The sequence below is a fragment of the Colias croceus genome, chromosome 1, assembly GCF_905220415.1.
Source record: "Colias croceus chromosome 1, ilColCroc2.1".
Taxonomy (NCBI): domain Eukaryota; kingdom Metazoa; phylum Arthropoda; class Insecta; order Lepidoptera; family Pieridae; genus Colias; species Colias croceus.
Window position 1 is genome coordinate 10,003,374 of NC_059537.1, and position 15,056 is coordinate 10,018,429.

A 15,056-nucleotide genomic window follows, 5' to 3' on the forward strand; every position below is an offset into this window, starting at 1 on the left:
GATTTATGTTTGTTTGAACGCACGAATCTTAGGAACTTCGAGACCGATTTCAAAAATTCTTTCTTCGTTAACGATGCACCTTTACCCTAGTAATAAAATAAATATCAATAATTTGTTATATATAAAGTCATTTTAAAATAAAAATAGATCAGATAATTATAATAGAAATGAAAAAAGCGGCTGATTTGAATGTAGTTTAAGTGAATTAAAAAAATCTACAAAAAACAAGTTTAACTCAAGATCTACCCATAGTAAGAAGTGGAATCACCCGTATTAATTTGCAATAGAGCTACATTGGTCGGCGACTGCCCAGGGCTGTATATCTCTCTGTAGCTGCAGTTATGGAATGGCTATGGTTGGTGTCACACAACACATCAAAATTCTCTAAAGAGCCTCTGCGTGTAAGACCTGTATCCCCACGTAAGCCTGCCAAAGGCCAGGTATCTTCCTTCTGGTGGTATTCGTGTATTATGGAAAGTAGAATAATAAAATCATAATAAATTACGTTGTATCAAGTTTAGATGTCTGTCTCGTTAACAAACTATTCAATATTTTTACTACAGCGCCATCTTTTGAGCATTATAGGTAGCATGTATCGCCATCTGTTTATTATAATGTGAAACATATAAAATTACAGATGGCGCTTGTATACAATCTTGTTAAAAAAATGATTTTGAATGAAAATATATCTGCAAAAATTTGTTTTATGTTGTGATTAGATTATATGTAATTACATAATATGTTTTTTATTAGAGCCGATACGAGATTCTTATGTACATCTATTTAAAACTTGAACAATTTGGAAGGTATTGGATAAAATATAAAATGATAAAATTATATAAGTTAATTAATTCATAAGAAATAAAGCATTGTAATTATTCTTGTCTTATTTAATTTTCACTTAAAAGAAATAATAAATATAAACTACACTTAGACATCTTATAAAAACTGTATATTAAAAATCGCTCTCTCTTGGTATCTCGTCTACTGAATGTCTGCGGTTTCTATTTTGATGAGGTCTTTCTAATTGTGCCTCAACTTGCACTGTCACACTATCGTCTGTAGCATTATCAGACATTAACCTTCTCCTTACTCCAGGTGACTGATCTAATTCTGCAATCTCATGGCTTCCGTATTTCCTGGACCTCCGACGACGTCGTCTTCGGCCATTATCTGATGTTTCCGTCATATCCATTTCATCAGTGTCCATTACATCCCCATTCCTTTCCGTTTCTTCGAGTAAATCACCGCTTGATTTTGTTTTCCTTCTTCCCCGTTTTCTTCTGCTCTTGCCTGTACCCGTTTCGTTTAGTGAATGACAAGATACATTTAGTTTAGGCATAGAGAGAGCTTCGTCATAGGTGGGTGGTGCAATTAAATCTCTAGGATCGGGCGTATTAATCAAAGATTCTTGTTCTGCACGAATTCTCATTTGTCTAAGTCTATCTCTAGCTTCCTCGACTTGTCTTTCTCTTTCAGCTTGCATGGCCGTCAAACGACGGTTCATTGAAGTTTTAATTCCATTTACTAAAACAAGGCACAACGCTAGACCAACGATCATTATAATGATGAACCATATCAAATTTGTGGCATTCCCTGTTCTTTCACTAGGATTCCAAGTAAAGTAGCACGCTTCGAGCCAAGTTTGTCCTACTACATCGAGTGGACCATGACACACTAAATTGTATGACTCTTCTTTTTTATTTGGTTCAAGAGTAACAAATTCATAAAAATCAAACATGTTGTCGTCATCGCAATCACAACGCCACATATTGTCACCTAGGTCAAGTCTCTCCAGGTATAAATTAGATTGAAAAAAATATCTGCTCCATATAATTGTAAATCTATTTCCAACAACTCCAAGTCCTGATAAGCGAGGCAACATAAAGAACGTGTAGTTACCAATCAAGCTAAGTCTGTTATAATTAAGATTTAAATATTTAAGGGAGTTTGAAGAAATACTGTCAGGTATATTTGATATAAGATTATGAGAGAGATCCAAATCTACTAAGGATGGTAAACCTTCCAACGAATCCTTTCCTATCGTATTAATTTCACAGGAACTCATGTCTACAACCGACAAAGATGTCGACCTTAAGTGACCAACCTTTGTAAGATAATTTCTGGATAACCTTATTTGTGTTAATGATGGCATTTCTAATAAGCTGTTTTCTGGTACTTGTGCAATTTCATTCCATGAAAGATCTAAAGACTTGAGAGACGTTAAACCTCTGAATGTGTCGCTTGTAATTGATCCAATGTTATTGTATGACATGTCTAAATATTCCAGCTTGCTATTGTTCAAAAATTCGTTATTTGGTAATATTCTTATCATGTTATGATTAATTATAGCTTTCTTTAAATTAGGAAATCCTTTTAAGCTGGGTTGAATAACGTTACAAAATGAAATATCCAAATACCTCAATGACACTGAGGAAAGTGTATTGACTGTCGACGAAATTTCTAATCGAAAATTATGCGACATTTTTAAATATACTAACGACGGTAAATATGAGAGTTCATTTGGATTTATATAAGAAAGCTTACAATTGCTCACATATAAACTTTTCAAAGTTGGCGAAACTAGGTTTTGAAATCTCAACAACGGATTGTTGTTTATTTTAAAGATACGTATGTTTGTAAGGCCACTTAATGGTGATCTTCCGTGTATTGAAGCTATCTCACAATTATCCACAATAAGAGTTTCTAACGATGAGCTCATAAGTAGTTCTTGGTTTGCTAAATTCGCCATAGTTTTGAATTTGTTGTGAGATAAATCTAGTGTCTTCAAGTTCGTTGCTGGCTGCAATATATCGTTTGGATTGAGGTCCACCCATGATTCAAAGTTATTTCTGGATAAGTTTAGTACTTCTAGTGTTGTAAGATTGTTGAATCCATTTGCTGGTATTTCTTTCAATTGATTGCCGCTTATGTCCAGCGATACCAGATTATATAATTGACTAAAAGCCCTTGGAAATGTTGATATTTCATTGTTTGAAATATTAAGTTTCTGAACCTGTAACCGAAAATAATTGTGTTTTATTACGAGTACAAGAAATATATTATGTGACATGTTTTCTTATAGTTTAAAGTCACTATTTTTCTTTCATGAATAATATTTAGTTCTTTAGGTTTGATGCAATTCTTTACGAGGTATCATAGTAAATCCTAATATATAAATACTAAGCAGTAATTAAATATTGTTAAATCATTTACCTTACTATTGATTCCATCTGGAAGATCGGTTAATCCTCTTCTGGAACAGTCTACACTGGTCTTATCAAAATTGCAAATACAAAGGTAGCAAATATCACTCCCACCTTCATCGAAGTCCAATATTTCTGAATTTGTTAATGAAACGAGAACATAAACAAGTAAAAATTTCAATAGAAGCATTACGTCTCTGGGTCATTACTATCTGAAAAAGAAACACATTAAGTCACCAAATTATAGTTTACAATCACCTAATGAGTCTATTACCGAAACGTTTATTTTTGAAAAGGAGTATATTTACGTATTCGTCAGAGAAAACAGAAAAGCACAAATAAATTCATTTCATACTGTTATTTGTATAATCACCAACAAAGCAAGTGAATGCTCAAAAGTACCTTTGTCGATAACAATGTTTATTTTCAAAATATCACTAGTTATACCATCATTTTTTGTTAAATAGTTTATAATCTACGTGTTGATCCTAAGGAGTCACATCACGATGTAGCCCTGACTCATACTCAGGTGTTCATTTGAAGCAAGTAATTTGTCCAATTTCTTTCCCGTCACGTTACTTAGTCCAAAAACGGTAACTGTCCCAATTCCGTGATTAAATTTACTGGCAGTGAGAAAATATCAACAAAAGTACAACATTAAAACAATTTTATCTTCTTTATCAGCCATTGATAAAGGCCAGTTGTGGAATACTTAAATTTAGGTCGTTAACGTAACTAGAGCTCACCTGTTATCGAAACTGCAAACAAACTCGAAAAATCTTACAGCCCACAATCCATATTCAAGAGCAAAGATTTGCGAATAAATACTGAAAAACATGTATTGAAATTCATTAGACTAACATGAAATTAGTGAAAAGATTTTGCAAATAAAAGTAAACAAATCAGAGTATATCGTTAACAAGATTTCCGGTACTACAGGTACCTATAGTTTTCAGTTATTATCTGTATTAAGTTTCGTTGATTACTTACCAATTCACATTGTTCACAAAATTCACAATGCTGATTAGTTCAACCCAATTTATTTTCGCAGATAATATGTTGTTTTACAAAATATACAGGTAGGTGGAGTTAATATCTACGTGCGACACTCTCAACTAGATAACATTGTATGAGTCGAATCTAATAGGTGACGTGTTATCATTGATAATGATAAGGTTTTTAAGGGAACTTTGCGCAAATTTATGATAAGTAAGTACATACTTGGAATAGTGTCATAGCAATGGTGACTGTTGGATTATTTCAATAAATGGTTAAACATTTTTAATGTCAACGTTCATTGTTTATTCTGCAAAATTTGATTGTATATTATAGAATTATAGAGTACTAGCGGTCCGCCCCGGCTTCGCCCGTGGTACATATTTCGAAATAAAAAGTAGCCTATGTCCTTTCTCGGGTATCAAAATATCTCCATACCAAATGGCATGCAAATTGGTTCAGTAGTTTAGGCGTGATTGAGTAATTACTCAGGTATAATTATACCTAGATTATATTATGCACTAATGTTGGTGCATTTGCATAAGTTAGTTTTAAAGTCACTGTGAACTGTCGCTTTGGGCAAATAACCATAGCATGTGGTAATTATAATAAAATAAATAAATATCTACAGACACAATTTTAGTATTTTGAAAGTGCCATCTAGAAATGTATACCATTAATTATAGGTGACTCGTTTCTTGGTCGCAGGTCACATCATCACATAATATAAGAGTGTTTTCATATTGTTACAATAGATGGCGCAGTTTTAAAAGTGAATAAAATGAAGACTAGTAATAATAATTATTATTTTTATTGGTTTATTAAATGACTATTTTATTTTGATTTTTATTTTATACCTACTTTATTATAAAAATATTTATAAAATATGTAAAACTATAGGTATGTAAAATAAAAGAAAATACGTTTATGTTCTAAAATACTTCTTTAATACATTTCATTTGAAATTAGATAGGTACTAATTAGAAATTAATTATGCTCAGGTGTCATGTTATATATGATTTGATATCCGGACTGAATAATGAACGTCTAAATATTATGTAAAAAATAAATTATTTTATTTGATATTGTATTTATTAAAATAAATAAAAAATATCTTACATAAATAGCTATTTACAAAGCAAATCATCATAATTACAAGTAAACTCTTTAACTTAAATTACTTATAAATTTATAAAGAACTCGAACCCGTATCCTTTCGCGCCATTCCGGGGCGGATGCCCCGATTAAATACTTACCTAATTCTTAATGTTTAAAATTATCAATATTTTCATAAGTTAACTTAAACATATTATATAAGGTATCTATACGATTACAAAAACATACATTTCACATAAAGAGAAGCTCTATATGTATAAATACAAGAGAATCCAACAATATTGGAATGGTTAGACCTTTGTCCTTGTGTAATTGTATATTATATTATATCTCGGGTAATTGGTACCAGAAGAATTGTTCAATAAGTACATAGTATTACTTCTTGTTGGAAAGATAAATTAAATATTTAAAATATTTAAACACACATTTTACACATTCATATAACACTCGAATAATAAGTATATAAATGTTTTAATTTATAAATTTTGTAGTAATTATTTCCATTGAATATGGTATACCAAAAGGAATCTTATAATTTCTCCAGTAAATTGGAAGTGTAGCGACTACGGGTTTATAAGACATTTTTATTGATCTTCTTCTGTGAAAATGATGAAAAATTCCATTGCTTAGAATATTTATAAGCCTCTAAAGATATAATGACGCAGTAGTTTATATTACTAACGAATTTTACCAAAAAAGCAGTCTATTAGTTTAAGGTAATAATTATTTAAACCATCATTCTTCTGAACCTAACCGCAGTGTTCGTCGTACCGATCGTCTATCACCTAATCGTCTAGGTTCTGTTAAATCTCCTATTGATCTTGAACGACGATTTCTTCTCGTATTTTCTTCTTCGTCTATAAAATCTGGTAACGAATGGAATGAAGAATTTAAGCGAGGCAATAATAATGCCTCATAATAAGTAGGAGGTAAGTCATCAGTCAAAGGTATTCTTGTCTCCACCGCCTCTACATGTGTTAATGGTCCGTTTAAAACAGTTGTCTCTGGGCTTGGCCGAGGAGGATCAGAATTATTCAAGTACATTATTCCTCGACACACGAGCGAAGTAAATATAATTCCTATAATTAATCCAATCATAACAGCCATCACACCGTACATTGACTGTGGACTATCCACATCATGCCACGTTCTAATGTACGCTTGCTGCCAGCTTAGCTGCGTCACATTTGAGGGCGTGTAGCAAATGAGCGATGCCGTATCTGAAATTTTTGGGGGATCCTTCGTTAAAAACTCGTAAGTTAGGAGCAGGTTCACGCTGAAACCCTCGCAGCTCCATCGGTTCCCCTTCACGTGTACTTCCCTCAAAAATGGGTTCGAGGCAAAGTGAGAGGTCGCCCAAACATCCCTGAACTCGTTCCCTCTCAGGTCCAAAACCGCAAGGTGCGGTAATGATGAGAAAGTACGGTCCGTCAGCATGTATATCTCGTTGTAACTCAAATCCAGCTCTTGCAATGTGTTCGATGCGAAATTATCGGGAATGTATTCGATCTGATTTATGGACAAATCGATTAAGACTAGAGAGCTCATGTCGGCGAGAGATGTTTCACTTATGGATGCTATTTGACAATTACTCAAATACAAATTTCTTAACGAATGCGATTGGAACCTTGGCACTCTTGAGAAATAATTTCTCGTTAATATTAATGTATCTAAATTGTTTGCGTAGGAAAATATCGTTTTTGATATTTCATATAATCTGTTTTCTGATAAATCTAAGAAAGATAGCTTCGGCATTTTCGAGAACGCATTTTCATCTATTTTGTTTATTTTATTCTTGGACAGATCTAATCTTTTGAAATTCAGTGTCATTTCGCTCTCCACCCAAGAATCATAGTTATTATTCGATAAGTTTAATGTGCTGAGTGCTTGAAAATTTTCAAAATATATCGGCAACGGTCTTGACAATCGATTTCCTGATAAGTCTAGTATTCTTAATTTTAAAAAGTTTTCCAATCCTTTCGGATATGAAATAAAGTTGTTATTGGATAATATGAGGGCGTCCACCTGAAAAAAAAATGTAAATACATGATTTATTAACACTGTCATAGAGCATAATACTTAATATACATATTCCATTTAATACTCATGCATTTATATTTCATTCCATTTAATTTATGAAATGATTATTTTTAAATGTAAGACTTAAAAAATTGTTGGGATTTGCTAGTCATTTATTCCAATTCTTGTTCTCCTCAAAGAACTAAGACAAGTTCTATTTAAAACCAAATTTATCTAAAATAGTGTGTCGTAATTAATTGTTACTATGTTAAAGAATAAAACCTTACCTCATAATTTAATCCCTCTGGTAGTTCACTAATGCCTTGTTCAGAACAGTCCAAGTACACCAGATCATTAACTTTATACGAACGGCATTGAACCTCCTGCTCCTCCATGACGTCACGAAGCACTCCACACCATACTGTTGCTGTAAGCAGCAATAGGAGAAATATAACCCCTTCATCTGAAAATTTTGATTTTATCATATTATACAGAGTTAGACCTTGTAAGTATATTTTTATTATTTATCAAATTTTGTTAACTTGGTTCGTATCTGTAGCGATATGTCCTTATATCAACAAATTAAATATCTACTCTTGTTAATAATTGATTCACGATTACGTTTTAGTTTATTTCTTTTTGAATGCAAATAAAAATTAAAATGATGTTTCCAGCCCTCGTGGAGTAGGGGATAAATGCAGCACTGATCAATTTCATAGATTTTTTTAGCAAATTGATCATCATTTAATTCCAGGAAGGTATTTTTTTTTTGCGCTATCAATACATACATTGAACCAAGTAAAGGCCAAGGCCCTTTCGGATCAGTGCTCGTGTCCTTAACGCAGATCAATTAAAAACATTCCCACTTAAAATCTCACATAACCTATCTATAAATGTAATTAATTCAAGTAAATCCGATAAAACGCAATCAATAGTTTCTTCAATCAATGACGTATCAAAAAGTTTCAAACACCAACCTACCCATTAGTTACGTATTTAGTTCCGCATAATACAACACTTATCGTCACATGTTATTCAAATCACGTTCACTAAAGAAATCCTATAATTCGTGTCACTGCATTGAGTACATACGTTTGTGTAATTTCACTTTTTTATTCTATGTCCAAATCAGCTATGAAATACATCTATATTTACACGGATGGGCTCTACCCGCGAAGTCGAACTAAAATAAATGGTGTTCGTATTTTTAATGCTGATTATCTGAATGATATTGATTGGTATAGCTATTGCGTCATATTTCTTTCTATATTCTTTTTGAAGCTCTTCTTCATCTTTTCATTTGAACACAGAGAAGCAGATCATCACTACATAGTATAAAACAAAGTCGCTTTCTCAGTCCCTATGTCCCTTTGTATGCTTAAATCTTTAAAACTACGCAACGGATTTTGATGCGGTTTTTTAATAGATAGAGTGATTCAAGAGGAAGGTTTTGGTATATAATTTTTATGGTTTTAGACAAAGCGGGCGAAGCCGCGTGCGGTAAGCTAGTTTTATACAAGTTACAAGAGACCAAAGGTATTCATAAAGTAATAGATTGGTAAATATTAAAACATTAACATAATCGAATAATAAATGTCAATTTACAAGTGTAGGTGCAGAATCTGTAAATCGATTCCCACTCCCTCTACCTTAATATCTCGAAAATGTTGATTTTACTTAATAATTTGCAGAATTTCAAAGGGACTAGTCTAGTATTAAAATAATAAAATAATTCAAACTCAAACCCAAACATTTATTTACTCAATTAGACTTCTTATAAAAGCACTTTTGAATCGTCATAACTTTTTTAAACATTTACCACCGATTCATCAATTGATTCGATTCATAAATTCAATTGATATCGATACATTTTCAAAATGTCGATATTATCCTTTTTATATCTGGTGGACATGAGCTGTAAAATCCAAAGATTTAGAAAAGTAAAGAAAAAAGAAGAAATAGAAAAGGTTTCACTATTTGTTTGTATTGTTTCATCAAAAACTAATGAACATTTTTGAAAATTCATCACCAAAGAAAACTATCTTATTTCTGACTGACATAGTCTATTTTTGTTACTATCTCGATTCAACCCAGGCAGAGCCGGATTGACCAACTAGTTTGCTAAATTTAAAGCATCCTGTATGCTCTTTTGTTATCAATACATCGTTATCGCTGATTAGACGCCCATCGACTTATCGCAACTAAAGAAATATTTTCACTTCAAAAAATATATGAATCACACGTAGGTGTATCTAAGACTTAACTAAATAGTTTTTAAATAAGAACTTCATACTTTTTAATTGATGGACGCTAGAAATTATCTGCGCGAAAACAATTGAGTTGTGGAAATAATTAATATAAAATACTTTGTTTAATCTAAGCATCTTAATTTTTATCTGTTGTAAAGATATTCAGATCAATGTGAGGTGAAATATGACCTCGAATAATTTTATGATAATATAGCTGTGCTCCGCGGTTTCACCCGCATTGCTCCGCTCCTTTTAGATTTCCTCGAAAAATGGGCTATCTAACACCGAAAGAATTTTTCAAATCGGACCAGTAGTTCCTGAGATTAGCGCGTTCAAACAAACAAACAAACTCTTCAGCTTTATAATATTAGTATAGACCTGATTCCTGATGATTCCTTTTTTATTTTGATGACATGATCTCATGATGATGAAGATAAAAAATAAAATTAAATGTGATATAATTGAAGATAATTAAAATATGACTAATTACGTTTTTAGAAATAGATAAAAAATTTAGAATCTTGATCACGTATAAATTTAAATTATAGGCGTCACATTAGTGTGTGGAAGATAATAGGGATAATGATATAAGATAATTAATTACACGCCGTTTTTGTTTGTTTTAACCAGTTGTACAGTTGTACAGAATTACATTAATTAATGAATTACATTCTGTACAGTATATACGGAAGAAATTACTGTTTCAAAGTAGGACTGTCTGTCGATGGAATTTCTGTTGTTCTTTGTCATAATTTGAAATCATTATATGGTGCGATATAGTTATGTTATAAACGAGAAACTATTTTATTTTCAGTTCTATCTCACCAATAATATCAATGGTAGTAGTGGGTTAATTACCATTAAAATAATTCTAATTTAGCTCTACACAACACTTCACAATCTATTTGAACGTCACATGTATGTGATTCAATATTTATATTATTATATATTTATATTCAATATATATTACAAGCCTAGTCAATGTTCACTAATCAATCGAAGAGTTGTAATCCTAAGTGCTCCGGGATTAAACTCAGGTACAAAAACGACATGTCTCTTACGCTTGTCTGAAGTCATTACCGCCTCCAGGCCTGTTTAACACCCCTCCAACTTCCAAGGGGGGTAAGCCACGGTTATTGGAACGCTCCAATCGATTCCTATGAAATACCTCTTTTGTTATAGATCGCTGTGTTGGAACTGATTGTTAAGAATGCTTATTGATTGAAGTCGAACGTTTACTATATTGTAGGACCGTTTTAAGAGATCTGCAAGTCTGTATTACGCAAGTAATAGGTACATTATTGATTTTCTTTTCCGTCTTTATTTCTTCAAAAAAAGTTTTCTTAAGCTTTGTGAAATATATTATGTGTGTAATTAAATCTATAATTTTCATTGTTCTTTCTATGTGTTGTGATTAGTTATTCGTAATTTGTTTTTTCTTTTGTAAATAAGTAATGTAATATTGTATTAGTCTAAGATCCCACTGCAGGATTCCTTCGTTCATAGTTTTTTTGATCAAACCGAAATTGTATGTATATTTATAAAAAAGCCGCAGAATATAGGTATTCACTATTCTCCTAATTATAAATATACATATAATTTTTGTTTCATATAGTACTATATATTGTAGCATTTAATAATGAAGTCGTTTATTTTTGTCAAATTTAATTTAAAATAAAAAGATAAAGGAATCGTTACAGCATTACATCATAGCATAAAATTAAAATATTACCGCTTATATCTAAGATACGTATCTGCAATTGCCTGTTCATTTGTTACTATCGTCTCGTTATTTTTATTTAATTATCATCTTGTCATGACTGTGTATTTCCTTACAAATATTAGAAACTAGGTTTCAGCCCACGGCTTCGCCCGCGCAGTCAAAGGAAAACCCGCATAGTTCCCATTCCCATGGGATTTCCGGGATTGCGTCATTTTCCCGGGATAAAAAGTAGCAAATGTCCTTTCTCGGGTATCAAAATATCTCCATACCAAATTTCATGAAAATTGGTTCAGTAGTTTAGGCGTGATTGAGTAACAGACAGACAGACGGAATTACTTTCGCATAACAAAATAAACGAAAAAAAAGACGGGTTGCACTCCGGGAGTGCCGGCAGAAGTGAAAACTTGATTATTAACGTTCAGCATGTTTGATATTTTGGAATGGTATCCGTCTTACGCATGGAACATAAGGGCTAAAAAAAAATCCGTCTTACGGTTTTTCGATCAGGCCACGTGTCCGACGCGAGTTTAAGATTTTATACCCAACGCCGCTAAAGAAGTTTTCACTTCAAAAAATGTTTACAAACGTTATTGATATTCAATTTGGAAACATACCCCCATAACCTCGGATAAATTGACACACAATATACGATAAATGGACACACAATGTAAACCCCAAAATTTGTTGTAAATTTGAAAAGTTCTCAGCATCGCATTGGTTCAATAAATAAGGATAATGCCCATTAGAGACGGTCCAGCAAATCTTCGCCCGCCGAACGCCACTTACTTATACTTAAAGTGTTCTAAGAGCTATTTCGTTACAGATTTGGGATTGCAACGTCCATGAGGAGATGTATGAGTATTCGGCTGCCAAGAGAGCAGATAACTTGCACTTGTGACGCTAATAGTTCTACGTATTGCAGTTGATAAACAGGCACACAATATCCAATATGTAAGATAAAGTACAACCAAGTAATAGAGATGCCAGTTACATGATAAAAAATTATAAAGTAACTTTATTGTATCAAAAGGCACCAGAAAAGATTAGAGAATATCAGTCAGTAGAATGAAATGGATTTTTGATCGGGCTATTTTTAGAGTAGTAGAAACACTGTTGTTAGATCTATATTATAATTAAAATCTATAATATTAGCCATTAGCCACTTGGACAGTCGTATCCATTAATCAATAGTATAAGAACAGTATTATTCTAAACATTATAATAAATATCTTCAACTAGGCGTAATGGCCTAATTCCTTATTCATGTGATATCAATTTTGAAACAATAAGAAAACCGATAAAAGTTAAATCTAATATCAATTGGGGTTGGCATTGCTGACCCTTCCATATCTTAATACCCCGGGATCAGAGAAATATAATACGGTACCGTATTTATTTGTGCCCACTAAGGATTTGCCCTTCATATGTTAAGATGTTTGACCCTTGAAACGAGATGAGGGCAATTTTCTGTATCGACTCCTTGATCCTGTCTGGCCAATTTTGATTATAATTGTTTCGGGTGTATTTAGCATTGTATGAATAATTGGATTTGTACAAGTGGCTTATCAATTCGTGCGCGCAATAAGGTAATGTTTTAATTATACTTTTGTTTCCGAAACATAACTACCTTATTTTGTTTAATTAGACGGAGTATCTTGATAATAGGATTTGTTCATCGTCTTTATTTATCGATACCGAATTTCGATCAATAAAGACAATGAACAATTTATTTAAATAAAGATAAGTAATATAATTAAAAAAAAACCGACTTACACGCCAAGTTATTTATATTCCCGTTAAAGTAGTGAATGGCTCCATTAATTCTCTACAAACAAATCATACACAACTACAATAATTATTGAATTAGAAGCCCTTGGCCATTAGTACCATACATTATGCAAGTATGACTAAAAATGAAATAATAAGCAACTAATAATAACCATCATAACAAATCAACATCTTAATTCAACAGAATAAAATAAGCCCGTACAAACAGATGTTAGCATGACATTTGAATATAATGCCGAACGTTTACCATTATGATTGAAGTTACCCCAGTCGGGGGTAACTTGTCTCCGTCTCAATCCGGCACTCCGATCGTTCTCAGCCTCAAACGCCAATCCTTTTACGATAGACATGCTATCGATATCGATGATTTTCTATCGATATTGGAAAGTCCCGAGATATTAGTATCGTTTGTGAGTTATTAGTTAAGACTAAGATTAGGACAATAATTAATAATAGAATAAATATAGCGAATCAGCAATCATGTGATTAATTGATCTGTAGGTAGATCAGCTGCTGTGCAGTACATTTTTAAGCTTATTCTTCGACACACATTAGTCATTACGAATAATTATATCGTGATAAAATTTAGTCTATTATGTTGATCATAATGTCGTGTATCACTCACGTTGCAGTAAAGTTCAAGTTGCAATTGAGATCATATTATACCTAATTGTGATGTAACAATAGAAGATAAATGTTTCGTCAAAACATACGATCAGATTATTTTAAACTTCCACGTATGTAAAACTGTAACACAAAATAAAGAATTAAATAATAATTTTTTATATTTCTCACAAATGATCGACACAATGCCTGTACATCACTAAACCATTCACAAGCGTTTTAAGTATTGATGGTAGCAGCATAAAACAGCATTGAGTCGATGTCGCATCTAAACCTCTTCGTCGGGAAACAGGCTTATTCTGCCGATGAGTGCTATCGCTGGTGGCCTTTTAGACCTCCCGCGGGATCTGAGCCTTTTACAGTGTGTGCTCCGCTTTATCGATGTTCAATACGAGCTCGGATGGGTTATGAGATTGTAAGCTCGCGCTTGACAAATAGCCTTTTTCCATTTGTTTTCTTGGAGATCTTATGTGATTTATCTAATCTGTTGTTAGTAATTATTATATCTAGGTGCAGTGAGAACGTTATTTTAGAGCTAGTTAATTTAAGGATAAGTTAACGTTGAATTAAACAGTTTTACATATTATATACATATTATAATATAATGTACTGTCTTTTGCGTTTCGTTAATTGCGTGTATTATGATATTTGTATAAAACATTGATCGCTATTTTTGTAAGCAGTTTAATTAAAAGTTTAAATAAAATGTTAATCTTATTGTCCGAATAAACAATAATTATTTTAAGTACTGTTTGTTTTTAATTATGTTGAAAAATGTTTTAAAATTTCATGAAATATAATCCTCAGTATTTCTATTGTCTTTATCGCTTAAACGTACGTCCGTAGTGGGATGAAATAATTAATCTTGCTACGTCCTTTTATTCTGATAAAGTTTCTAGCAAAATGAAAGCCAAATAAGTCTTTCCATTGACGTACAAGTCATAACGAAAATTAAATACGTCTAGCTAAATTTTTGAAGCCACATCTTACTTCTGACTTGCTGTAAGTTTCCATGAAGTTATAGTTTCTCAAAGCGCGTCGCACAACTACGGAACATTCGAGAAAATGAAGAAGCAAGGCATCCGAGTGAAACGAAGACGCCGGCTGAGGCGGAATAAAGTTGACATTTTTGCAAAGCTACGTTAGAATTTCAACAAAATTAAATGTGGCACTACACGAAATGAAAATAGTGTGAGTGGAGCCGGGAGCGTGCCACCTTGCCGTACCCACCCCTTCATTTTTGTTAACAATTTTCAGACGTTGAGCTAGTTTCTCACTTTTAGATATAAATTACATTTATATGCAGCGTATTTGCAACATTTTAAGACATGCAAA

At 32.4% G+C, this 15,056-nt stretch overlaps 1 protein-coding gene across 1 annotated transcript; it reads right to left on the bottom strand.

Annotated features, from left to right (window-relative positions):
• Positions 1-875: 875 nt before the first annotated feature.
• On the bottom strand, positions 876-8,457 carry LOC123692989. The gene is made up of 6 exons (XM_045637889.1): positions 8,319-8,457; positions 7,625-7,800; positions 6,055-7,343; positions 3,953-4,033; positions 3,217-3,403; positions 876-3,016 (listed from the first exon to the last, which is right to left on the bottom strand). The coding sequence occupies exons 1-6, from the start codon at positions 8,320-8,322 to the stop codon at positions 956-958; spliced, it is 3,798 nt and encodes a 1,265-aa protein (XP_045493845.1). The 5' UTR covers positions 8,323-8,457; the 3' UTR covers positions 876-955.
• Positions 8,458-15,056: the final 6,599 nt, after the last annotated feature.